At 45.1% G+C, this 26,463-nt stretch overlaps 1 protein-coding gene across 1 annotated transcript in view; it reads right to left on the bottom strand.

Annotated features, from left to right (window-relative positions):
* KCNH3 (potassium voltage-gated channel subfamily H member 3) overlaps positions 1 to 26,463 on the bottom strand; it is a 472,503-nt gene that overhangs the window by 85,018 nt on the left and 361,022 nt on the right. Inside the window, exon 12 of the mRNA XM_069653804.1 lies at positions 25,761 to 26,158. Within this exon, the coding sequence (XP_069509905.1) occupies positions 25,761 to 26,158 (398 nt within the window). The remainder of the gene's footprint in view (positions 1 to 25,760; positions 26,159 to 26,463) is intronic.

Raw genomic sequence — 26,463 nt, forward strand, 5'->3', positions numbered from 1 at the left:
TGCAAATGTATTGGGCGGAGGTCCTTGTGTGGATTAAAGATGAGGGGGAGGGGAGTTTGTAATCGATCCAATGTTGATACTTTTTGGTCTTGAGAAAAGAAAAGATAGTTAGGGTGCCCTCTCCCAGCTGGCACATTTCCTTCTTCTGGTGGCCCGGCCTAACCGAGCTAGATACTGGAAAAGGGCAGCCCTCCCTATCCTGAAGAGTGGGTTAGTACTGCGAGGAATATATACCTGATGGAAAAGATCACCACAGCACTCCATGAATGGGGTACAACAGTAGAGTTGGAACAGCAACAGTTCTGTAATACTTTTGGGTGAGGTGCATAAAGGCAGAAGGCTTAGGAAAAGGGGCCTGGCCCTGCCCGGACAATTAGAAATTGAGGGATAGACAATGGCACTCACACCCTAGAAGCCACAGGATTTTCAACTTTTTGTGGGTGAGCCTAAGAACTGGACCTTCGGAGAGCTATTCACCTGGGGGAGGGAGGGAGATGGAGAGGGAGGGGTTGGGGTTGTAAGGGTAAGTTACAATAACAGTATTTCTGTTATGAGAAGATGTCCAAATGTTAACTGAAGTTTGAATGTGTTCATAAAACCAATAAAAATCAATAAAAAAAGAAGGGCGTGTTACCTTGTAAAGGTGATTCCAAGTTTTCAGATTCAGTAAAGATAAGAGAAGTATTTGACAAATCTGTCAGGATTGAAGATGGAACCGTGTGGAACAGGTCTAGGCTGAGCAAGTGGAAGTGCAATGGTGGAAGAGTGGATATGGGTGTTCCCAAGGGGGAGAGGTTTGATGTATGGATGGAGGAAGATGTGGAGAAAGCAGTGTTGGAGGAACGTAATAGCAGTGGAGGTGGTGATGACAGGATACAAGAGGAAAGCATGGTGGGAGGCATGGTAGAGGAGATAATGGTATAAATGATTCTTGCACAGGTAGTAGAATTCGCAGACCACCAGTTTGGTCCAAAGACTATGGGGCTCATTACAACTGTGCTAGTCAGGTAACAACGGTGCCGGTAAGCCTACCGGCACCATTGTTACCAGATCGGCACAGTACGACTCTGCCAGTCCCGTCTGCCAGGGTCAAACCTGAAGGGCGGAACAGCACCAGCCCGCAGAGTATCAGGGAAGCACCGACACCGTTATTTACGGTGCCGGTGCTTCCGTGGTCCCCATTCCCATGGAGTCCTATAGGACTCCATGGGAATGTGAATTAACAATTGATCAGCGCCTTACTTCCCGGAACGCCGGGGTTGTAATACACCGCTGTTACCGGTAAGCCAGGCGGAGGTAAATATTGCAAGTCCAGCGGCAACCCGCCAGTAGCACCGGCAGGGTTACCGCTGGACTTGTAAGGATGCCCTATGTCATGAAGTGGAGTTATTTTTCTTTTCTTAGAATTTGCAGACCATCAACTTGGTCCTAGACCATTTTATGAGTATACGTTTTTTTTATTTTCCTACACATGTGGTGGTTTTAGGAGACTGCATGTTCTAGTGTTTTTTGTTTGTTGATGCCTTGTATGTGCACTGTTTATTCTCTTTAGCAGTTGTTTGCTTGTTCTAATTTTATTACTGACTGTTATTTGAATTGTTTTGCTCTTCCATATGTTCTTGCTTCGTCTATTGTCATGGGGTGTGTGTGTTGTGGTATGTATTTGTATTCTTCAATGGAATCTTCAATGGGAATTGGAATGTAGAAGGGGGGAGACTGGGGGAAGCGGGTAGTGGAGGCAGCTGTCCCCCACCTCCCTCCTGGGAAATGAAGAAGTATAGGGAGGATAACTCAGCAGCAATGTGTTCACCTTGGAAGCAGGAAGACATAACGCAGCACGGGTTCGATCCCAGGTCCCCGCTTAGAAACCTCTGGGTATTTAAGTGAGTTATAAATATGCAACTAAGACAAAAAACAATTATGCAAGTAAAAACAAACAATTCCTGTTACAGCGCCCCGGTGCCCGCAGGCTGTGTGAGCGCTTTAAAAATGCAAATAAATACAAATATAGATAGCATCACTTACTGTCTCTGCGTGTTGCTAGTCACATCAAATTGTTAAAAGAAGCTCCATTAAAGAGAAACAGTTTGGATTTATGAATAGTCATGAATATTCCTCGAAGGCACGAATGAACAGTTACCTTTCCATCATTTTTGTAGCATTTAAAGGAACGAGACAGCAGGACGTAAGTCTGTCATCAATGATTACTATGATTAGACTACAGAGCACAGCGTCCGGAAAGACGCTCTCCCACCTTCCGCTTCTGAGAAGTAGAATTTCCGGCTGTGATGCGCGGGAAGGACACAACGAACTGTCACCTCACGGTAAGAGCCGTTAAAGTGTTCAGCAAAAGTGACATTTTTGTTTGATTAAAATCAAGTCTCACAGTTTCAGTGTGTTTATTTTTTCCAACATTTGCATCAGTATGAAGTCAACTTTTTTGGCTGCGTAAAAAAATGTTGCAACTAGAATTTATTTTACATTATATTGAAATGAAAAAGAAATTCGCAGTTAGATGCCTGCTCACAGTGTATTCTTGTACATCAAAGCATGATCCGTTATCATTTATAAAACAGACAGTGATAGCCACTGACCCAAGTAACACCTTTTCAGTCATTTAAACAACTTCAAAGACATATTCATTCATTTTAGCACTCTCTGCTCTGTAACTTTGTACACCCATTGGCCTGCAAGGGATGATTGACAACCTGGAGAGCTAAGCATTTGGAAATAAATACTGAAATGAAAAAAAGAGCGAATCATTTGTGTTCAAGTGTAAATATCAGTAAAATCGGAAAACAGCGAGTCATCATTTCAATGAACAAACTTAATGTTCAGTATTATATTGTGTGCATAAAAATCTGGTATTCAAGTGCCAGTACATATTTTTCTGTCACCAATCACCCGATTGGTGATTGGTGACAGGGAGTGACGGGGGGAATAGCGCAACATATTGTGGAAAATGTATTGGCAGGTGATACATTTATTTATTTATTTTTACATTTGTAAAGCGCCTAAACCCTGAGGCATGAGGGCACTGTTGCTAACCAGTTACATGCTGCAAAAGCTTAAAAAGAAGTGAGACAACCCACTCCCGACACACATACATGGTAACAAAACAGATTATTGCAGTGGTCATTGTTTTTTCCAGATGGGATCAAGGAGGACCACTAGGCAAAAAGCCAGGTTTTCAGAGCCTTACGGAAATCCAATAAAGGTCTCCCATAATTGTCCTTCTCAGGCTGAGGAAGATACTTTTGTGGGCTGATCTCCCCATAGTCTTCCTGCCCTTGTATCTGTAATTGAATTCCCTGGACCTGGTATGGGCTTTTCCTGTTTGTGGCAGCAGAGGATTCTGGGAGACGTGGTCCTTACTTTTTGGGTCTTTCTAAATGATATGGGAAACTGTGCTTGGGATATGTTTATAAGGGCATTCCTGGAGGTGGGAGGTGTATTTGTGGCTTGCTGATTGGCAAGGTAATTATTCACAAAATTGCAAACCTGGTGTCCACGGGCGTTTTTGCAAAAGGTGAGTGTGGCATGTGAGGGCAAAAGAAAAGAAGTGACTTCTTGTCTAGTGTATCCGAGTGGGCTCACAGGAAATGATCCCTACCATCCTCGGCATCAGGCTTCCCAGGTTGACTCGCTTCGCCATTGTACTGGTCCCTATCTGGATCCTACTGCTCCAAGACAGGCCTGGGGCCCCAGCGTCTGGTCACTATATTTCGTGCAAAATGCAGCAGAGGATGACAATCTTGCCAGCCTTCTCTGGGCTGTACTGCTGTGTACCAGCTGTATGATGCAGTCACTTGAATGGGGCATTCCGGAGTAAAAATGCATGCCGTATGAGGGCATAGGTACAACCAATTGGGTCCTGGGCTCTCGAATGAAGGTATGGGGTAAGGGCAGGAGTGAGTATCAAAGGGCTCCTCTGTGGTTGAATGGCATGCTGTCAAGGTGACACAAGACATGGATGAGGGGAAATAAGCATGATCGTTGTGCATGCAGTGACAGTGAATCTCTCTATCTTTCACCAATCATCCCTCAGCACGGACGCACCGTTGCCGTCATCCTTTCACATCATGGGAGGTTGAGGGTGTGCTTGGATGTGAATTATTATTATTACTATGGCATTTATTGCGCACGGACCCAGCTTCGAGAAGCAACGGAGCGCTTTACAGAGGTATACAACACAACAGATACACAACAGAGGTTTACAACAGTACAGATGCATAATGGAAGATTCTAAGGGATCCGACCGCGACTGATTTTGCCGCGGCCAGAAAGTTTGCATGAGAAAGGTGCGAACTACCAAAAATGTGCACCTTTCTCATGCGAACACACTTACATACTACGGGGGCTGCAAGGGTGTCCCCCCCAACACCCGCTCACTATACTCTAAAGTATAGAGTAAATACAAAAGGGTGTGGGACAATTGTGTATGCAAAAAGAAAGGTGTTCAAGAAACAATATGTCCGACTGGTTGAGCAGTTGGCTTCCCTTCCCCACGTTTTCAACATGGGTTAAGACGGCACGTTCAAGCTTCACAAACACTCTGGCTTCTCTGCCATGAGGATACACTTCAAAGCAAAGGTATCAAGGTATTTTTCCAAAGCTCCTTTTCCAATAACAGTCTCTTACTGCAGAGGGCCTGTCGAAACAATTAAGCACAAAAGTTCCTTTCTCATCAGGGCTTTCACATATACAAGTTCTCGTTTTCATTGTTCATCATGGGTCTCTCTCCTTCAGGTTTGGACCCCTTTTTACCACAATGTTCTCAACTGGTCTCCCTCGTTCAGACTCAGACCATGGAACTCCCTTATTCGGGCCTGGATCGTTTTAGCACAATATTCACATTTGGTCTCCCTCATTCGGGCTCGGACCATGCAATCTCACTTTCTACGTTTTCCTCTTGATATCAAAAATGGAAGACTTTCAAATGTGCAATGGGTTTTGCTTAACCGTTGCAGGACCACTTCGATTCACTTTAAACAATGTTCTTACTTTCATTTCACCCACGCGGTGCCAGACCACTCTGTCACTGGTATTGTATCTTTCCATCTCAAGGTTCAAACATTCATCAGCAATTCAGTTTTACTTGCGTCTTTCATCACATGCGTTTAACAGTGTTCGTTCCTGCACTCGTTATACAATGTTGCTACTTGCAATCTTGACTTCAACACAGACCGGTCTTGCATTGGCCTGCCCAACTCACCAGCGTTGTTGATCTCTCTGGCGCTACTTTGTTCTGGGAGCCAAGGACGGTACCACAGCAGCCTCTGGTATCTCCAACACACAATACTGGATTCTTTAGCCTGGTTTCCTGGCCTTACGTTTTCTGATCTACAAGGTTTTTGAAAGTAACAGTTTCCTGTCGGAAAGGTCAAGGGTATTTACCTCCCTGCAAACCCTTCTTGGTTTGCTGTTGTTCTCCCCTCGTTCAGCTGCCTTCCCAGAACTGCTACTCCTTTGTGTGCTTTGCCTGGCTCAGAGTGTGCTCTCGTGCTCTGCCTTTTTTCCATGTGAGGAAGTTTAATGGAAGTCAGGTGTGAGTGATTGTCAGTAATTGCCTTACTTCGCCTGAACATAGTAGTGGGACATGTCAGGTACACTGCTCGGGTGTGAGTCTGTTTTCTCCCAGAGCTGGCTGTCAGTGGAAGTTTTTGTGAAGGGAAAGGGGAGGGTAAAGTTCCCACGTATCCTACCTGGTAGGATGGGGTAAGTGTTACAGGGGGAGGGATACCACGTCTCGCCATCTGGTATCTCACTCCCACTCCCCGAAGACCCCTCACACAGGTGATCCTCCTGCACTGGTCCACCCTCAGGAACTGGATCCAAAAGCGATGGCTGTGTCCTGGCCACCTGGATGACAGATCCCTAGGGATTAGGGGGTGAGACACCTTCTGGTCTCTCACACAGTGCAGAATGCCAGTTGTTGATTAGGGGCGTAAAGCGAGCATAGTGTGACGGCCAAGTGACTAATTGTACCATTTACCACCAGCAAACGTCCCTCCATCCCTCCCTCATCCTGTGTGACTTCCAATCTGAGAGAGTTCTGGCTCACAATACCCACTCCTGCCCGAGGGCCACTATATTTTCTCCAGTTCTTTACCCCTCAGTGAACACTCTTCCCTCGCTTGAAATGTAGCCTCCTGCAGAAAAAGTATGTCTAATTTAGACTGATCATTTCTGATGCGAAATAAGGCATTTAACATTCAAAGAGCCCATTTCAATTCCACCAGGGTGCATTTTCCGCCGCTCTATAATTGATATATTCTCCACCCTGCTGCTCCATCGCTAACCATGCCTTTCCCAACCCCAATCCCTTCTGCCAAAATGCCCCCCTCCGTCTTTAACCATTTTCCGCTTTCATCACAAGAGAGGATTAAATCATGGCCAGGCTTCCATTGGGACACAATTTCCCTGAGTATATACCACGTCCCACTTGCATACTTATGAGAACCGTAAGCCTCCTAGGCCAGGGCCGCCCTTAGAAAGAAGGGCCACTCCAGTGAGGCCCCTCCCCCAAAGGCAACATCAATTACCACAGTGCAAAAAAGAACATGCCTCATAACTTTCAAAATCGACAACCACATTCATTAGCCAAAAGATATATAAAACATCCAGCGTCCAGAACATTGCTCCGACGTAAGCTGTACCACCGTCAGCATCGCAAGATCCAAAAGGAAAAGTACTGTGTTCATGTATTGTTGAATCTGTGAAATTTTCTTGAGCCTGCAGATCGGCCTCTTCATGGCTGAGTGCTTTGTTTTGCCTTTTGTGAGCCAGTCATATTTAAAACACCAGATATGTCCCAGCTACGATCTTACAACATTATTTGTTTCAGGACTCCCTCCGCCTCCTCCTGTGAAGGGACCCTGGATTTCACTGCATCAATATTCAAAAGGCAATGCAAATGGGAAACCCCATTAGTACCGAATGTCATCCTCCTGCATTCACTGGGTCAGTGGATGACATTCTTGCCTTTTATTCAGGGTCATGGTCGATAAGTCTTGATAAATTTGTATCTGATGCCCTTCAAAAAGGAGCTGCTCTTTCTCCCTAGTTTTTTGTATAATGTCTGCCTTCTGTTTAAAATAGTGGCATTTTGCCACAACTGATCATGGACCTTTGGGGGCTGCTCGCTCGATGACTTCTGTCTAATGATATTTCCGGAGAGGTTATCTCCTCGAATAGACCATCGATTAGCGTCTTAACCCAGTGCTCCAGAGAGAGATTGGATTCGACCTGCAGTTATTTCAGCCCCATAATCCGAATATGTTCTCTCTCTCTGTGTTCTCAAAGTCATCAACCTTTAGTGCCAGATCTCTCTCCTTTTGTTCCAAGTCTTGCAGCAGTCCCTCAATTTTCATTTCTTTTAAATCCGCAGATATCTGATTGCTTTGCAGAGAGTCTAGTTTCTCCTCCACCTTTTCAACTCTGTCTTTGAACTCAGATATCGCCACCGACAGGCCGCTCTTATGGATCAAATCTCGTCTAAAAGTAATCATATATCTGCTTTTGTGGATCCCTCCTGGTTGGCGCTGGAAGTGGTAGGAGTATCTTCCATGTCAGCTGCCATAACTTTACTAGGAACCCTTCGGAAAGTGTTCAGTAGCAATGCAGTGTTCGGGTCCAACATATGACTGCTTTAGAGATGTGTTCAGAGCCTCAATAGGTCGACATACAGGAAGGTCTCAGTGGGTATGTGGGGGGATTCATATGACCCTCTATCCGCCTCTAGACTCCCATTCGCCAGTGAGACCCATCCGCTACCACCATGTACAACGTGGCACTTGAGTGCTTCCTGACCTGACCACTTCAATCAAGACTCGTGCCACTCGTATGGTTCACGTCCCGTTACTTTGCTTTCCTGGTTGCGCCTATCAGCTGCATGAGCACTCCCATAGCGACCCAAATGTTGCTCCGCTGGCAATCAGGTCCGCTGCTTAGGTGGGGCGCGGCACAGGCCTCCAGGTCGCCTATTGCTCCGTGTCCTGATCAGGTGCTTGGTATTCCCTGCGCACTGCATCGCCACTCCACATGGCAAACAAGGCTGCCGATCCTGGTCCGGTTGCCCTCCTTCCACTGAGCCCACGAGGACTCTCACAGTAGAGCGCCACGTCCTTTGGTCTCACTGGAGCACAGTCACAGCCAAAGAGAGAGCACCGTTGGGTGGCAGAAGGTATAATGTCAATGCCCCTGTAACGTGATACTTACATAGTGTCTCTCAGCTCTTAGGCCTCAACCATCGTCCTCCGATTTCGCCGGCTGCAGAATGCTCTGAAAGTCAGCCAGCCATCTCCGGACCCTTTCCGACTGCTCCGTTGTCGATTTTGGCACAAATAATCCAATATTAAAGCATTTTTAATGCAAGTCATTGATGGTGAGTGAGGGAGACAGCACGTTGGATTGTCATGCCGTCAGGGACCCTGGTGGTCTCCTCCCCCGCTATTTAAGGAACGGGACACTCAGGACAGTGACAGCTTCTCTATGCCATCACCCAGGTCGACTCATTGTGGGGATTTAAGATCTTTGCTTCAACCATCACAGGGTGGCGATCATAATGCGTCAGCGATAATCGCCCTCAACCGTGTGTTGACAGAATTTGTGGCTCTGTATGAAAAAATCCATATGGAAGTGACGTAGCATTCTGCTTTACTGAACCATCTAGTGAAGAGTGTACATAAAATAAATACCAATGTATGTACGAATAAGATGGAGGGTGGAATATTTAATCCACAGCAAGGGAGAGCTGGTCTTCTACCTTCCGGGAACACTGCTATTACTTTATCTGAATGATTGATTAATAGGAATGTCAATCTGGGCTCTTTGTCACCTGTGATTGAAGAGCCTGGCTCTATTAGGGGCCTGGATAGTAATCAGATTGCCAGTGGGTCCGGCCCGGGGTGAATAACAGTTGTAATATAAATAATGTTAATTCGGAACATGTTCTTCCTAACCCAGATAAAACTGCGCCCGTTATTGTAATTTCAGAGTCACAAGTTGATCCGAGTCCCATTTTAATAGACATCACTAATACCCAGAAAGCGGTAGTAGATCTTACCTCTGATAAAGCTAGGAAGAATAAACCCTCAGGTAGACAGCAAAAAAGACAAAGGGGCTCATTACAAGTTTCCCGGCATCCCGCTGGTAATTCCGGCGAGATACCGGGAAACTGCCCCTACCTTCTCTGCCGCCTCATATCCCAGTATTACTGGGATATTACGGGCAGTGGAGATGGAGGTAAGTTCCCATTCCATGGAGTCCCACAGGACTCCATGTGATGTGATTGCTGTAATGATTGGCACCAGTAGTACCAGTGCTAGTGATTCTGGCATTTCTTTGCTGGTAGGGGCCTGAACTACTGTTAGGTCAGGCACTCTGGTAGATCAGAGCCCCCACCGGCAAACTCGGGTTTCTCCGTTCCGGTAAAAATGCCAGCGCCGGTATTACCAACAACTTTTTCCAGCATTTTTACCGGATCGGGGACCGTGTAATGAGGCCTAAAGAATATGAAGTCGTAGAAAATAAATAGCTGTTCTTCAAGGACCCTTCCTCGAAATGTAAGTGTCCCATAAGTAGTTTCTAGCTCAGAGGAGGGAGGTGTGATGAAACCTTCCCCTAAGTCTACTGTGGAGAGTTTCATCTCTCCTGTCCTTAGTGACATAGGGGCGTGTAGAATTGAGACATAGATACAAAATTCGGGGGAAAACTTCAATCTGAACTGGTGATTATTCTACAGGGCCAATATGAACAAAACAAATCCTTCTAAGTGCAAACATTGCAGAATGAGTATATTGGGCCACCAGCATTGTTAATTACTCAGGCTCCAGCTGTGGGAAATGATCAGGTTTCTATAGTGACAAAAGGCAAACCTTTTAGTATTTTACAGGGGGGGCCTTTCCCCTACTTTTGACCCATTAGCCCCTAGTCTTAGGGGTACAACATCTTCAAACTATGGTAATAACAGTAGTAGTAATACAACTCAAATTGCTTCACTTCTGACTAGATCAAATACATTGCTGTTGGAGTGTATGTCAAGGGATACAGGATCTGTCCCACTGAACAGAAGGAATATTGGGGTCCTTTTTCCTGAAATTCATAACTTAAAAGCAATAACTAGTTGGGAAGTTGAAAGGGCGGAATTTATAGATGATAGGCAAATTGATCTGGTGTCTTTTGAAATTGTCTCCAGAATTCTTTTCGCTATGATCCTTTAGAGTCTGCCTCTTTTAGGCAGTTGGGGTTTAATATCTGCACAAATGGTTTGCGGAGGAAGGATTGCTTGAAATCTATTGACTCTAATACGCAGGGTTAGTGTTATAAAGTTATGAAGATTTCGGTAAATGATTTTAACTTACGGCGTAAAATCACATTGGCCCATTTGCAAAAAGAGCACCTGAGAGATGAGGCAGACTGGTCAGGATCATTAGATCTTTGAATGACAGGCTGCAAATTCATCTTTCTGACAGTTCTGCCCTTAGTGATGGCCTTAAATTGATTTCCTGGATCTCTAGGGGCAATACCTATTTGTGAAGAAATCCCAAGTTGGGAGTTTTTAATGAGCCATACTGTAGTACTGATTAAGGAAACTTGGCTCTTACAGCACCCAGCTTTTTTATGTTGATATTGATATTATTTCTATCGCGCTCATACACAAGTGTTTCAGAGCGCGACAAGGCAAGGGAGTGGAACGGGGGAGAACAAAACAGCGATCTTACTAGGCCCAGTGACATTGAGAACGCGCAAGTGCATGGGAGAGGGGGAGGGGAATGGTGCATGGAAGGGGGTGAAGTGGAAAGTGCGAAGCAGAGGAGAAACAGATAAATATTAATAAATAAATAAATAATAAAGGCAACAAACAGTGGTAGTGCAGCCAGCAATTTGCAATTGCTAGGTTTAAGGCAGCAGACAGGGTAGGTCTGATAAGTGAAGAAAGAAAAAAGGGGGGGCTATGGGTACAGATACAGACCCCAGTTCAAGGGGTGGCCCGGAGGCAGTGCGGGAGGGTGGCTAGGTGCACGGTGCCAAGAGAGAACAGATCAGCAGGGGAGAAGGGGAGCGAAGGCAGAAGACATGAGGAAGGTCTTGAGCTGCTTCCGGAACCGGAGATGGTTCTCTTCAAGTTTTAGAGTGGCAGGGAGGCTGTTCCAGAGGGAGGCCCCAGCCGAAGACAGAGATCTACCCCCAGCTTGTTTCTTTGAAAAACGACTGATCGTGAGGGAATTAGAGGCTAGAGGATTGAAGTGCTCGATAGGGGAGGTAATTGCAGAGGGATAGCTGAAGATGGTTTTAATGTATTTTTTCAATCTGCAGTGAAATATTTGGGCGGGAGTCCCTCAGGCGGATTGGTAACAGCAATAAATGCTTATGTGACTAATGCAGAGGCCAGAGAGCGTTCTATTTAGAGAGGTGCATTGAGTGTTTCGTTAGTGTGTAAGGTGGAGAGCAAGACCATGCACCTCCTTATCATTAATGTATAGCGGCATGTGGGAATATTTCCTCTATCGGAATTTTTTTGCAGAATTGATACATGTGGTTATGACTGGTCGGATGTCCACCAAAATAATGTCATGATGATAGCCAGTGATTTCAACTCCCCATCTCCGGATTTAGATATTAATGGTTGGAGAGAGGACATATTTAATGTTCAAAGATCTTCTGTGAAAGAGTTGTATGGGTATAATTGGATCCACTAGGATTGAGAATGTTTAATGGCCAAGTAGCTGGGGATATTCTCTTGCAGATTACTTGGGAAAGTGCCACCCCTAAATCTATTTTGGACTATGTATATGTTAACTATGCCCTATTTGTGCGTTGTACACATTCTACAATCTTAAAGACAATGCTTAGTGATCCTAATATGTCAGTTGCAAAATGTAATATTCGAATAGACAAGAGAAATATGATGTCTACCAATCCTTTGCCTGTTAAAATGGGGAGAAATTGGGTTTATCTTTCAACGCATATAATACCTTTTTATAACGAGTGGGTTGCTCAAGGATGGAATACCAACTCCTATGAAGGGAAAATGTATATTTTTATTGAAATGTTATTTCATAGTTATTTTGAAGAAATTCTCAATTGTCTGCCAGGACCAAATAAAACTCAGGTTTCTAAACAGGGTCCGTCAATTAAACATGTTCATTGATTTGACTCACTTGCGACTGAACGTAAAAACAACTTTGAGACACTCTATTCGGTTAATACAGAAGAGTAGTATTTGCTTTAAGGCAAAAATGTTAGATACAAAAACTGAGAAACGTAATTATAAAAACTGGTTAATCAGTCACCACTATATTTTGTTGCAAAATGATGGAGAGAAGATGTTAAGTGCTTTGTGTGAAAGGAATACAGCTAATTTCTGGCAAATCATTAATGGGTTAAGCAATTGTCAGGCTATGGTTCAATTGAATCCCATATCTGAAACAAAATGTATTTAACATTTTGAATTAATTTGTATAAAGGAGGCCTAAAACTTTTATCCACCCCCTGTATTTTCCAATCTGACCTATGGGTCATGAGTGAATATAATTTATGATTTGGTTTTTGATATGATTGTAAAGGCTAGCTCATCTAGAGCAGCAGGTCCGAATAGACTTAGTAATCATAACTTTAAAGTGGCCCCTGTTCTGTGGGCTAATATTCTTGTGATTTTCTTCCTCATCTGACTTTGTCTTGTATATTGCCTAGTTCAGGGCAGACTTTTAATGTTTTGCCCATTCATAAAAGAGCAGTCTGTAGTGATCTGGTTAACTAACATCCGTTTTTGATTATGGACACGGATGAGAAGATGTTTGCGTCAGTATTGCTGTATCATTTTGAAGAATGGTCAGTGGAGACTGGCAGACTAAAGAAGTCTCAGGTGGGCTTACATAAAAAAACAAGGATCATCCATGAATGGTTTTATTATAAGATTGATGCAGGACTTGGATTGGGGTAAACTTTATGATCACATATTTGTGGCCTCCATTGATCTCTCGGCCGCGTTTGATTCAGTGAATATTTACAATTTATTTATTGGACATTTGTATGGTGCCTTTACACAGGTGTTTCCAGGCGCCACAAGACACGATGCAGGGAGGGGGAGACATCAGAATCACAAAAGTACAACAACAAAGAACGGTTATATTGGCTTTGTGACAATCCTACCGTGCAAGTGCATGACAAGGTGATAAGTGCAAAGGGGTGAGGGGTAGAGGTAGAAGTGCAGGAGTGGGGTAGCCCCACGGGTGGGGTGGGCAAGTGCTGATCGGGCCAAGGCGGCAAGTGCCAGGGGAAAGATGGGGGCAGGGGAGGATGAGTGCGATGGACAGGGAGGACCAGGTTGGGATAGTCTGGGAAAGGGAGACCATGGGCAAGTGCTGGCAAATGATGCTGAGGGGAATGGTGGGAGGGTGGTCTGGTCCTTGTATGACTCTGAAGGGACCAGGCCCCAGTCGCATCAGCAGATGGAGAGTTTAGCACGGGAGGGGGAGAAGGAAGGAAGAAAAGAAAAGGAAAGTCTTGAGATGTTTCCGGGACTTAAGAAGATCTGGCTCAAGTCTGAGGGGGGAGCTGTTCCAGAGGGTGGAGCCAGCCGAGGAAAGGGATCTACCTCCCACTCTCTGCCTGGAAAAATGTTTGACCTGCAGAGAGTTGGATCCAGAAGACTGAAGGACTCTGGCCGGGAGGTATTTTGGGAGAGGAAGCTGGATGTAGAGAGGTCCCAGGCCCCAGACAGCGTTGTGGATTATGCAAAGGGTCTTCAATTTGATCCTTGCAGTCACTGGGAGCCAGTGGAGAGATTTTAGGGCTGGAGAGATGCAGCCCCTGGGCCTGAGGCCAAGGATAAGTCTTGCAGTCCTATTCTGGATTAGCTGAAGGGGCGAAGGGAGGAAAGATGCAGGTTGAGGAAGAGGCTATTGCAGTGGTCAAGCCTAGAGAGAGCCAGAGCTCTGGAGACGTTGAGCTTCTGGGGGAAGGCGAGGAAAGGCAGAATCCCCTTGAGTAGATGAAGCTGAAAATTGGCAAGGTCCATGATGTGTGGAAAGAAAAGAGAGAGAGAGAGAGGAGTCAAAGATGATCCCAAGGGTTTTTTCCTCACAAGTGTGTGAGGGGAGAGTACCCAAGGAGTCTGGCCAGAGAGTGGGGGGAAACAAAGAGCAGGCACCCCAATGAGAAGGATCTCTGTCTTACTGGCATTAAGACAGAGATAATTGGCAGAGCACCATGCCTGAATAGCTGTCAGGTATGAGGGAGGAAGAGGAGGAGGTAAGGGAAGGCAACCTGAAAGAGAGCTGTGTATCGTCTGCGTAACACTGGAAATGAGGGGAGAAAGTGGGGATCGGGTGGGCCAGAGGGGCCAGGTAGATGTTTAAGAGCAATGGCGATAGGATAGAGCCCCGGGGGATGCCACAGTTAGAGCGTGAGGTGGAGGAGAGAAAAGTCCCATTTGCACTTGGGAAGGTCTGTTAGAAGGGAAGAAGGTCAGCCATGCCAGTGCCCTCTCAGTGATGCCTAGGGTATCATGGAGACCGTTTATGTGGTTGACTGTGTCAAAAGCAGAGGAAAGATCGAGGAGGATCAAAACAGAAGAAGTGTGAGAGTCCAAGTTAGAGAGCAGGTGTTCCCGGTTATTCAGGAGAGCAGTTTCCGTGGCTCTGAAACCAGACTGGTGGCCATGGAATCAGCCAGCCATTTGGGTGTGGAGGGTCAGTTGGGGGATGACCAGCTTCTCTGTGAGTTTGCCCTAAAAAGGGGTGATAGAGATAGGGTGATAGTTAGCCGGGCAAGAAGGGTCAGCAGACTGCTTTTTTTGGAGCGGGTTCACAAGAGAGTGTTTATGGGTTTGAGGGAAATATTTAATATGGCATGAATTAGCCTTGTGAGGGATCCCTTAGGGCTTATTATGGCTGATTGTTCTATTGCATACCGATTCAAATATTCAGGTGAGGTTGGATAATAAAGGCCTTCTGACTAAAAAGATATTTATGGATACACGATTGAGGCAGGGATGCATATGGGCTCCATGCCTCTTAAACCTGTATATGTCTATGGAAAAAGATTGTTTTAGCCGCTTTTGTTTCAACAAAGATATAACAATTGAATATTTTTTGGATGACTTATGCAGATGACATTATGTTATTTGACAGTACCCTGCGTGGCCTCCAAAAATTGATTTCTGTATCTGCACTATACGCTGATAGAAATGTTTTAAGCATTAGTTCTAGGAAGACGATGACCATGGATTTTACCTCTTTTAGTAACTAGCGAGCTACTCTTGGTTTATAAATGATTAAGTATATTGTTACAGAGAGTTTTATATATTTAAGGTTTCCTATTTTTAATAAACCATGTAAATCATGATCATGGAATTGTTTAAAGAATAAGGCAGAGTGTCTCGGGTCTCAGATGAGGACAATTGATAAAAAATATTGTATATGTTCACTTCATCCCTTACTACGCTTTTATAAAGGTAAAGTAGTGCCAAAATTGCTTCACGGTACTGAAGTGATGCCGTTCTGGGTACTTGCGAAATTGGAATACCTAGAGGCATTACTTTGGAAGAAAGCTCTGATTCTCCCTAATAGTGTGCAATGGCCACTATCAGATGTGAAGTGGGTCTACGATCCTTGGTGGCCAGAGCCAAGTGGAAATATGTACAATTAATGCTAACTTTTATTCTACCACCAGACAACTCTTTGTACTGTGATATGAGGCATTTACCAGGAGATAGAAGGGGTCAAACTATTTTATATCATCTAGGTGTTAATTTAAAGGGCTCTCGATATGGAGGACTGGAGGCTCACGATTGAGGGTTTGCACAGTTACAGTTATTTTGTGCACTTTCAGCATGAACATAAAAAGCTGGGTACATTACCAGATTACTTGAATTTATTTCACAATAAGAAAGGTAGAGGGGATTTTGTGAGATTTTGTTTTAACATGGTTACCCACGTTTGAAGTTTTAGTAAGAATGAATATTTTGACTTGTGATTTGGATTTTTGTAAATTTTGTAAATATTTAAACTGCATGGAGACACTAAAGCACATAGTTATATTTTGTCCAGCTTTGCAATATAAACAATTGTTATATTTTAGTCGTTTTATATACAGATCGGATTTTATTGATTGGGAATCCCTTTGGACCTATTTATGAAATGGTCATTCTAATTCAGTGGTATTCTCGGTACTGAATTATATCCCTTCGATAAAAATGAATTGTGATGGCTTTTGAAATGCATGTTTTTATGGTCAATTGTTAAGTGTTTCTGTAGAGATTTGAAAGTGTGTCAGCATGTCTCATTATTGTTTGTTACATCATTGTAGTGTTGTATTTCTGTGAAATCTTGTTAGAAAATATTGTTTCTTATATTGTATTCATTTTGATATGTGTTATGCAATATGTAACTGATTTAAATTTTTAAAATGTTGGCACAATATTGCAAAGGTTTTTTTTTAAACCATATACAATAAAAAAAATGTAGTTTATGCAAGACAAATATGTGATGTGAAGTGTAAGAAGCATGAAGGTGTCTCCCCGACTAGTCCCCGGGGATCTGTCATCCAGGTGGCCAGAACACAGCCATTGCTATTGGATCTTCCTGGGGGTGGACCAGTGAGGGAGGATCACCTGGATGGGGGTCCTCAGGGAGTTGGGCCACCGAAGGGTGAAATGCGGTATCCCCCTTCTTATAGCACCTTTTCGCCATCCTACCCCATAGGATACTCTAACACTCTACCCCCACCCCCTTTCCGACATTAACACTTTTGCACACCACGAAAGACGACGGACAAACACCAGAGCCGTCTAACTGACACATCCCACTACAAGGGTCAGGCAAAGTCAGGCAATTGACCAGAATCTTACATACCTGATGGCCCTTTCCCTTCCCCACAGGGATAAAAGGTGGGGCACGTGCGCACAAGACGAGCAAGGCAGACCGCAGGATGAGAGAGCTAACTCAGCACGGCAATTCAAGAGGAGGAAAAAGACGCCGCAAACCAAGAGGGTGACAAGGAGAGAAGCGACCTTGCCCTTTCCGGGCCAGGCCTGTGAAACCTCTGCAGAAGGAATCGTAAGACCGCGAACAATAGCCAGCGTGTGTTGCAGTAGATGTCAATGGTACACAGGGTCCTCCTCTGCTGACAACCAAGCTGGAGAGAGACGCTTGGCCCCATAGTACTGGCCTTGACTCTAGAGACAAGAAAAGCCAAGCGGTTCATCACAACCAGTGAGTCGAGGGGAGAGCCGATAAGAAACCAAACTGTGTTGAACGAAAGTATCAAGGGGCTGATTAAAAAAAGTACAAAGAACTGTTGATACACAAGGGGAAAGCCAGCATAGAAGAGTCAAGCACCACCTGGGTGTTCACCTGGGAAACTCTGACCGATTAACCTGTTGTTGAACTACTGTAACCAGAAGGCCTTAGGAGAAAGGCGAGAAGGGGGTCAAAGTGGTCATACAGGGGTCTAGTAAAATCCTCTGTACAGTCTAAATCATTTGACCGACAGATGATTGTGAAGCTAAGGGAAGTGAATCCTGCATTGTAAAGTTGGCAAGAGTAAACCCGACCAAGGGATGCCGATAAAAAGGGAGGAAAGTCTGAAGTCCCAATGAATAGTATGTTGACAAGAGTGAACGTGACAGAGGGATGTCCACAGTGAACTGTTCAAACAAACATTAACATCCGTGAATCAAATAGATGTCACAAAGAAGATTGTGTTGAAAGCCATAGTGAACCAGGTAGAGGGAAACTAACAACCGAGAAGCGTCTGAGCCCGGAAGAGGGGGATCCAGGGGTGAAAAGGCATCACCCAACCTACGAAAGCAGAACGGTTAGCTTGTGCTGGGAAAGCTCGAGTGTGTGCTATGCTCCAGAGTCTTACCTTGCCCCATGCTCAAGATGCGGGGAAGGGAGACCTGACTACCGCATCCTGACTTATTATTTGTGAACACTTCTTTCTTTCCTGTGAATCCTATCCCACACTCTTTGTTTGGATTTAGCGTAAGGATTGGCAATATGTTTTTCTTAGTATGGCCCCTTTTTATTTGACAAGACGCCACTAGGACTGCCTTATTATTTGATGGTCGTAGATTGCTCCCATCTTAGATTTAGGCTTAGATTAGCTATTTTTCCAACCCACGTATACAGTTAAATAAATACCCTTGAACTGTGAGCACTTGCGTCTGTCTTTATGTTGCCACCATGAGTTCCTTACATATGCTGTCAGCAGTGGGATGTGACTCAATTGAAACTAATTGGGGAACCCTACAATTTCAAAAGTCTAGTCAGCTGGCAATTCTCGCCCACTGCATTGACACATTCTGCTCAAATTTCCAGTGCTACGCTGATGACACTCAACTCATTTTCAAGCTGCTCTCAGCCACCTCCTCGCCCTCTCTCATCTCTGATTGCCTAACTGCCATTCAAGATTGGTGTGCCGCCAATAATCTTTGTCTGAACGCCAGCAAGACGGAGATTCTCCTCATCGGCACACCTTCACCATCCTTTCCCCTCACTCTCTGGCCGGCCTCCCTTGGCCCTCCTCCTACCCCCACCTGCGAGGCTAAGAACCTCAGGGTTATCTTTGACTCCACACTTTCCTTCTCTGCCCACATCTCTGATGTCTCTAAAAAGTCAAACATCCTACTGCACCTCCTCAGAGGCACGCTGCCTTTCCTCTCCTTCCCTCAAGCTCTGGTTCTCTCTAGGTTGGACTATTGTAACAGCCTCTTTCTAAATCTACCTGCCTCTACTCTCCGCCCTCTTCAACTAATCCAGAACAGGATTGCGAGACTTGTCCTTGGCCTCAAGCCCTGGGATCGTATCTCTCCGGCTCTGAAATCTCTCCATTGGCTGCCAGTCGATGCAATGATTAAATTCAAAACCCTCTGCATTGTCCACAAGGCTTTCTGGGGCCTGGGTCCAAAATACCTTCAGCTATCCCTGCACAAATATCTCCCCTCTCGAGCTCTTCGCTCCTCTACCTCTACCTCAGGGTCAGTCATTTTTCAAAGAAATAAGCTGGGGGTAGATCTTTGTTTTTGGCTGGGGCCTCCCTCTGGAACAGCCTTCCTGCCACTCTAAAACCTGAGGAGAACCATCTCTGGTTCCGGAAGCACCTCAAGACCTTCCTCTTTGCTTCTCTCTTGGCACTGTGCACCTGGCCACCTCTGTCCTCCGGGCCCAGGTACCTGCTCACTCTGCCACCCTCTGCACTGCCTCCGGGCCACCCCTTGCACTAGGGTCTGTATCTGTACCCATACATCACATCCCTCCCCCCTTTTTCTTTCTGCACTTATCAGACCTACTCTGTCTGCTGCCTTAAACCCAGAACTTGCCAATTGCTGGCTGCACCACCACTGTTTGTTGCCTTCATTATTTATTTATTTTTATTTATCTGTTTCTCCTTTGCGCCACACTTTCCACTTTTCCTCCCTTCCATGCATGTTTCCCCTCCCGCTCTCCCATGCACTTGCACGTTCTCTATGTCACTGTGCTTAGTAAGATCGTTATTTTGTTCTCCTGTGTCCCCCCCTTGCCATGTCATGTTCTGAAACACTTGTGTATGAGCGCGATAGAAATAAAATATCAATATCAATATCAATATCAGAGAGCCTCTAACCCTTCCATTGCCACCAAGGAATCAATAGGGTTTCATATATGCAGTAGTAGGGAAGCTATTATCCCTCCTGGGAAAAGAGGAATGGTTCCTATGGACTTGGTCCTGATACCCCCCTGGGGTGTTACATCCAGTTGGCCCCAAAATCTGGCTTAGTGTGGAAATTTGGGATAGACATTTTAGCAGGCGTTATTGATTCCGACTTCTGGGGAGCTGTGAAGGTTCTCTTACAAAACCATGGTGAGATCGTTTTTGAAGTACGTAGGGGAGATCAAATTGCTGAGGGTATTTTAGAAAGAGCACTATTCCCTCAGTTTAAAGAAAGTGAACCAGATAAAACAGTCAGATGAAACTTAGGGTTTGGGGAAGCTCATAAATCTCTTAACATCGAAGAAAGGAAGGGGGAAGAGCCCACCATCTATCCCGACCTAGCCTTCGCCCAGCGAAATGATCCAGCTCTCGCTAAAGCTTTTCTACAAGCAATCCCAGGGGTTGAAGGCTTAGAGAAGGGAAGTCCCTTTTTCTTCTTAAAACGAGGATTGTTTATAGAAGAGAGACATCTACGGAAGGTCTAGTAAAGACACAATTGGTAATACCCAAGAGCCACCGAAAGGTGGTACTGGAGATTGCGCATTCCCACCTTACCAGGGGGCATTTAGGACAATCTAATACCCAGGTGCATATTAGTGGGAAGTTTTACTGGCCAGGTATCCATGCTGATATCAAAACCTTCATCCAGACATGCAAAATCTGTCAAATGACCAGTGCACACATCCGATTACCTGCCCCTCTGAACCCGTTGCCAATTATAGAAATCTCCTTTTCAAAAATCGGTATGGACATAATTGGTCCTCTAGAGACATCCTGATTAGGTAATAAATATGTCCTTGTGATTGTGGATTATGCAACCAGATATCCCGAGGCCTTCCCAATGCGAAATAATACCACACAACAGATCCTCAAATATCTTCTACTGTATTCTTCCAGGGTCGGTTTTCCCCCAATAAATACTAACAGACCAGGGTTCAAACGTTATGAGTAAGCTTGTGGCCGAAGACAAAGAGCTACTCGACATTACCATCCTTGAACTTCTGTGTACCATCCTCAAACTGATGTCTTGGTAGAAAGATTCAATAAGACCCTGAAACTGATTTTCCTAAAATTGGTAGACAAAGATGGGAAAGACTGGGATTGAATGATCCCGTGGGCACTATTTGCAGTGAAGAGAATCCCCCAAGCTTCCACAGGTTTCTCTCCCTTCGAAGTGCTCTATGGTAGAGAGCCCCGAGATGTCCTGTACATGCTCGGGGGAACCTGGAAAGAACGAGAGGAGACCCCCTTTCCCATCTTGCAAACAGCCACCAGAATGCAAGAACACATGAAATTGGTTCGAGACTTGGTTTGCACAGATAGGGAAAAGGCCAGAGCCAACAAAAATCCATTTATGACAAAAAAGCAAATGTAAGATCATTCTCCATAGGACAGAAAGTACTGGTCCTCTTACCCACCTCAGAAAACACACTTGTCTCCAAGTGGCACAGACCTTATTTAATCGTAGAGCGATCAGGAACCTGTACTTATAAAGTAGCACAGCTGGACAGGAAACATAAAATCCAGCTGTATCATGTAAATCTCTTGAAAGAGTGGAAAGAGATCCTGTCAGCCACCCATGCCAAAGCACTAGCCCAAAGTACTAGCCTGTCTAGTTCCCGAAGAGATAGATACCTTTGAATTAATCCCTACCGAGCTATCTATCCAACAACAAGAAGATTTAAAAGACGTAGTAGTCTCCATCCCGATGTATTCTCAGAAAAAAACAGGAAGAGTGAAAGGCCCATACCACTACGTTAGAACACCTAAAGGTAAAGTGCTTCATTTAAAACCGTACCGACTCCAAGTAGCCCGTAAACAGATAGTGATTGAGGAAGTCAACAAAATGTTGAAAGCCAATATTGTTGAACCATCTTGAAGACCATGGTCCTCTCTTATAGTGTTGGTCACTAAGCCTGACCATTCCTGGAGATTCTTCATAGACTTCCATCAAGTTAATCTTCAATGCATATCCCATGCCTTGCATACATGACCTAATTGATAAACTCAGAACAGTCCCCTTTCTATCTACCCTATATTTAACCAAAGAGTACTGGCAAGTCCCAGTGTATGGACCGGATAAGGAAAAAAACATGTTTTCCACACCCCTAGGGCTATTTCAATTTAAAGTCCTGCCTTTTGGCTTACACAGTGCCCCTGCCACTTTCCAACGCATCATGGATCAAATTCTACAATCCTAATCTGATTTCTGATTTCTGCTTACCTTGACGATATCGTCATCTATAGTAAAACATGGGAGGATCATCTCTTCCATCTTTATACCATCATGAAAGTCCTCAGAAATGCTGGCCTAACTGAAAATCCAGCTAAGTGCAAATTGGCTCAGTCAGCCGTAAAATACCTAGGCTTCTTCATAGGGAATGGGAATGTTCAGCCCCAACATAAGAAGGTAAAAGCTGTCTTAGATACACCAACCCCTAAAACCAAAAGAGATCTTAGAGCTTTTCTCGAGTTAGTAGGATATTACCATAGGTTTATCACCAACCTTTCGGATAAAACAGCCAGGCTGACAGATAAGCTTAAGAATGCCAAACCCCAGAAACTTAATTGGAATGACGAGGATGAGATATGTCCCAGAACCCGATCCTAAAGGTACTCGACCTTTCTAAAGAGTTCATTTTACTAACAGATGCCTCCTCACAGGATTAGGAGCCGTCCTGTCTCATGTTTGCAATGGATTAGAACACCCCATATTATTCACCAACCGCAAACTGTTCTTACGTGAAATACATTACTCTGTGTTTTGAACTGGAGGACCTGGCCATCAAATGGGCCATAATCCATTTTAGATACTACCTTTTAAGACAAAGGTTTAAACTCGTCACAGATCACTCATCCCTAGTTTAGATTAGCCAAAGCAAAGACTCCAACCCTAGGGTCATGCAATGGTTTCTAGACCTACAACCCTATTGTTTCACTGTGGAACACCGAAAAGGAAAGGATCAGGCATATGTAGATTTTCTGTCCCAGTTCCCGTGAAACAAATGTGGCTACATCGCATGGAGGAAGGGTATGTGAGAAACCTGAAGGTGTCTCCCTGACTAGTCCCCGGGGATCTGTCATCCAGGTGGCTAGGACACAGCCATCGCTATTGGATCCAGTTCCTGGGGGTGGACCAGTGAGGGAGGATCACCTGGATGGGGGGTCCTCAGAGAGTGGAAGTGGGGCACCGATGGGTGAGACACAGTATCCCCCCTTCTTATAACACCTTTTCCCCATCACACCACGTAGGATACTCTAACACTCTACCCCCACCCCCTTTTCTGACTAAAAACACTTTTGCACACCACGAAAGACGACTGACAAACACCAGAACCATCTACCTGACATGCCCCACCACAAGGGTCAGGCAAAGGCAGGCAATTGACCAGAATCACGCACACCTGATGGCCCTTTCCCTTCCCCGCAGGGATAAAAGGTGGAGTACAAGAGCATGAGACGAGTAAGGTAGACCGCAGGACTAGAGAGCTAACTCAGCACAGCAGTTCAAGAGGAGGAGAAAGATGGCGCGAACTGAGGGGTGACAAGGATTGAAGCAAGCTTGCCCTTTCCGGGCCAGGCCCGTGAAACCTCTGCAGAAGGAATCATAAAACCGTGAACAATACGCAGCGTGTGTTGCAGCAGATATCAACGGTACACGGGGTCCTCCTCTGCTGACAACCAAGCCGAGGAGAGATGCTTGGCCCCTTGGTACGGGCCTTGACTCCAGTGACAAGAAAAGCCTAGCGGTTCATCACAACCGGTGAGTCGAGGGGAGAGCCGATAAGAAACCGAACTGTGTTGAGCGAAAGTAGCAAGCGGCTGATTAAAGAAAGTACAAAAAAGATACGCAAGGGGAAAGCCAGCATAGAAGAGTCAAGCACCACGTGGGTGTTTACTCGGGAAACTCTGGGCGATTTATTTATCAATTTGTAATGCGCTCCCTGTACCCAAGGCTTAAGGGCGTAAACATAAAACATCACATGACAGAAACATAGAGCTTAGAAAACTGATACATGCTGGCAGATGGCTAACCAGCAGAATCTAAGAGAAAAGGAAGGTCTTCAATTTCTTATTAAAGTCTTCCATAGAAGCAATATTTCTAAGAGCAGGAGACAAGGCATCCCAAGCTAATGGGATTACCCTGTTGTTGAACTACCGCAACCAGGAGGCCTTGGGAGAAAGGCGAGAAGGGGTCAAAGTGGTCATATAGGGTCTAGTAAAATCTCCTGTACTGTCGAAAGCCTTTGAAGGACAGATGATTGTGAAGCTAAGGGAAGCGAATCTCGCATCATAAAGTTGGCAAGAGTGAACCCGACTGAGGGATGCAGATAAAAAGAGGGCGAAGTCTGACGTCCCAATGAATAGTGTGTTGACAAGAGTGAACCCGGCAGAGGGATGTCCACAGTGAACTGTTCAAACAAACATTAAGATTTGTGAATCACATAGATGTCACAAATAAGATTGGGTTGAAAGCCATAGTGAGCCCAGAAGAGGGGGATCCAGGGGTGAAAGGCATCACCCAACTTACAAGCATAAAGGAACTTTTATTATTTTGTTGAAGACATCAGGTCCTTGGAGACAATAGACTTTTTGTACAAAGGAGACTTAACCACCGAAGGCCTTGATAAGCTGAAAGTGGAACTGTTAGCTCGTGCTGGGAAAGCTCGAGAGTCCTACCTTACCCTGTGGGTAAGAGAGACACGACTACCGCATCCTGACTTATTATTTGTGAACACTTCTTTCTTTCTTGTGAATCCTATCCCACACTCTTTGTTTGTATTTAGCGTAAGGATTGGCAATAGGTTTTCTTAGTATAGCCCCTTTTTATTTGACAAGGCGCCACTAGGACTGCCTTATTATTATTTGATGGTCGTAGCTTGCTTCCATTTTAGATTTACGTATAATGTAGGCATTTTTCCAACCCGCATATACAGTTTAATAAATACCCTTGAACTGTGATCACTTGTGTCTGACTTTACTGTTGCCACCATGAGCTCTTTACAGAAGAGAAGTTTCTCGGCATCATCTGCAAATGGTGTACACTACAGATGGAGACAAAATATAGCATATGTGACAGACAGCACGTGAAGCACTGATTATGGCTTTTAACCCCGCGGCAGGGAGCGCACCTGGCTGGCAATGGCCTGCCAGACCAAGCCTATGCGAGGGCTTCAGAGAGGTCTGGGAGCTGGTACCGGCCATGTTGCCTCCCGCCACGGGGGTGAAAGCTATTTGCACTCCGGGGATTATCCGGTGAGAAAATGTTTTCTTTTTTTTCTCGGGAGATTGGCTGCAATCATTGCACAATGCCAATCTCCCGAGCAAAAAACAAGATGCCCGTCGCAATAATGAAAAGGGGCTAAGTACCTTTTCCATTTCTGTGGCGGCAGCAGGGAGCGGGAGGTGCAAAGGACCGGAGCACAAAGCTCCGGTCCAGCAGGTAATTGGGGAGGAAGGATTTCGTTTGGTTTGGGAGGGGTGGGGAAATGAGGAGGAAACCCAAAGAGGCTCCCTGTTGCCTCACCACATTACAAAAACAAAAAACATGGCACCACCCGGAGAAGGGCCTCGGGTGGCTGGAAACAGCGGGCGGAGAATGTGTATTCTCGCCCGCTGTTGCAGCCACCTGATTGGCTGAGCGCCCTACCCCAGGTGCAAATTATTTATTATTCTGATGTCCCCTGTATGGTCAGGTGAGGTCACGTATGCTGGACAGACCCTGATTAATTTTCAAAGTAAATATTGCAATGGTTAACCTTTTATAACACTATTACTTTCTGAGACAAAAAGGTCAAACTATCAGTTTTCCTGATGAAATGTATAACAATTCGATTATAGATTTGAGACCATTGTTTACACCTTTTTCGTATATGTAAAGAATTTGGCAAAGTACGTGATTATATCAATTTATAATGTCTAAATGAAATTTGAATGCCAATGATATTGTCTGAAGTAACTGAATACCGTTTTGTAATTTTCTGTTTGTATATTTCAGGAAGACCTGATTTTATTTCCAATGTTCTGCTATTTCCCTTTGCTCGCTGGAAGTAACTCACCTGGGGCTTAGGTCAGGGGGTCCGATCCAGGGGGTGCTGCGGATTTGTAGCTCTGTAGGGCCAGGGTCTTGCTGCATGTTACTGGATCCGGAGAGCCGTGCCCGGGAAGGGGAAGTGCGCGATGGGGTTCTCCTTGGGGATAGCAGATGCTTGGTGCTCCTTGGGGAAAGCAGGAAGCTGGAGGACAATGTCTTTGTTCTCTCTGGGGTGAGAGATGTGACCAGGGTTTCTGCAGTGACAGAGGAAGTCCTGGTGTTTGGGGCAAGGGTTGCGGCCCTGGAGTTCGGGGATCGGGATGCGGCTCTGGTGTCCGGAGTGTCCCTCTCTCCATCCGCCTCATTGTCCTCCATGGTGGAAGGTAGAGTATTTTCCAGAATAACCGAGCTGGGACCGTCGGCCTGCAAAGTAAAGGCAGCAGTCAGAATCAACCTGTTCTTGGGAGACACCATCAAGTAAGAACACAATGGGTTTGGCCACTTGCTCTTCCACCCATTACTCTTTTGGTTGTACTTTATTTACATTTCTTGAAGCCCTTTCTGCACTGGAAAATATCAACAAATTAAAAAGGTAGCATGGGTCAGAATCTGGTGTTGAGTTTCTGTCAATCAAGTAGTGAGCTTCATTTAAATAGCAGAGCCAGAAGTTGGTTGTATATTAAGAGCACTTTAAGGATCAGATGCAGTAAGCTGATCCTGTGTGTAGT

Source organism: Ambystoma mexicanum, chromosome 3q (assembly GCF_040938575.1).
Source record: "Ambystoma mexicanum isolate Mex_15411 chromosome 3q, UKY_AmexF1_1, whole genome shotgun sequence".
NCBI lineage: Eukaryota > Metazoa > Chordata > Amphibia > Caudata > Ambystomatidae > Ambystoma > Ambystoma mexicanum.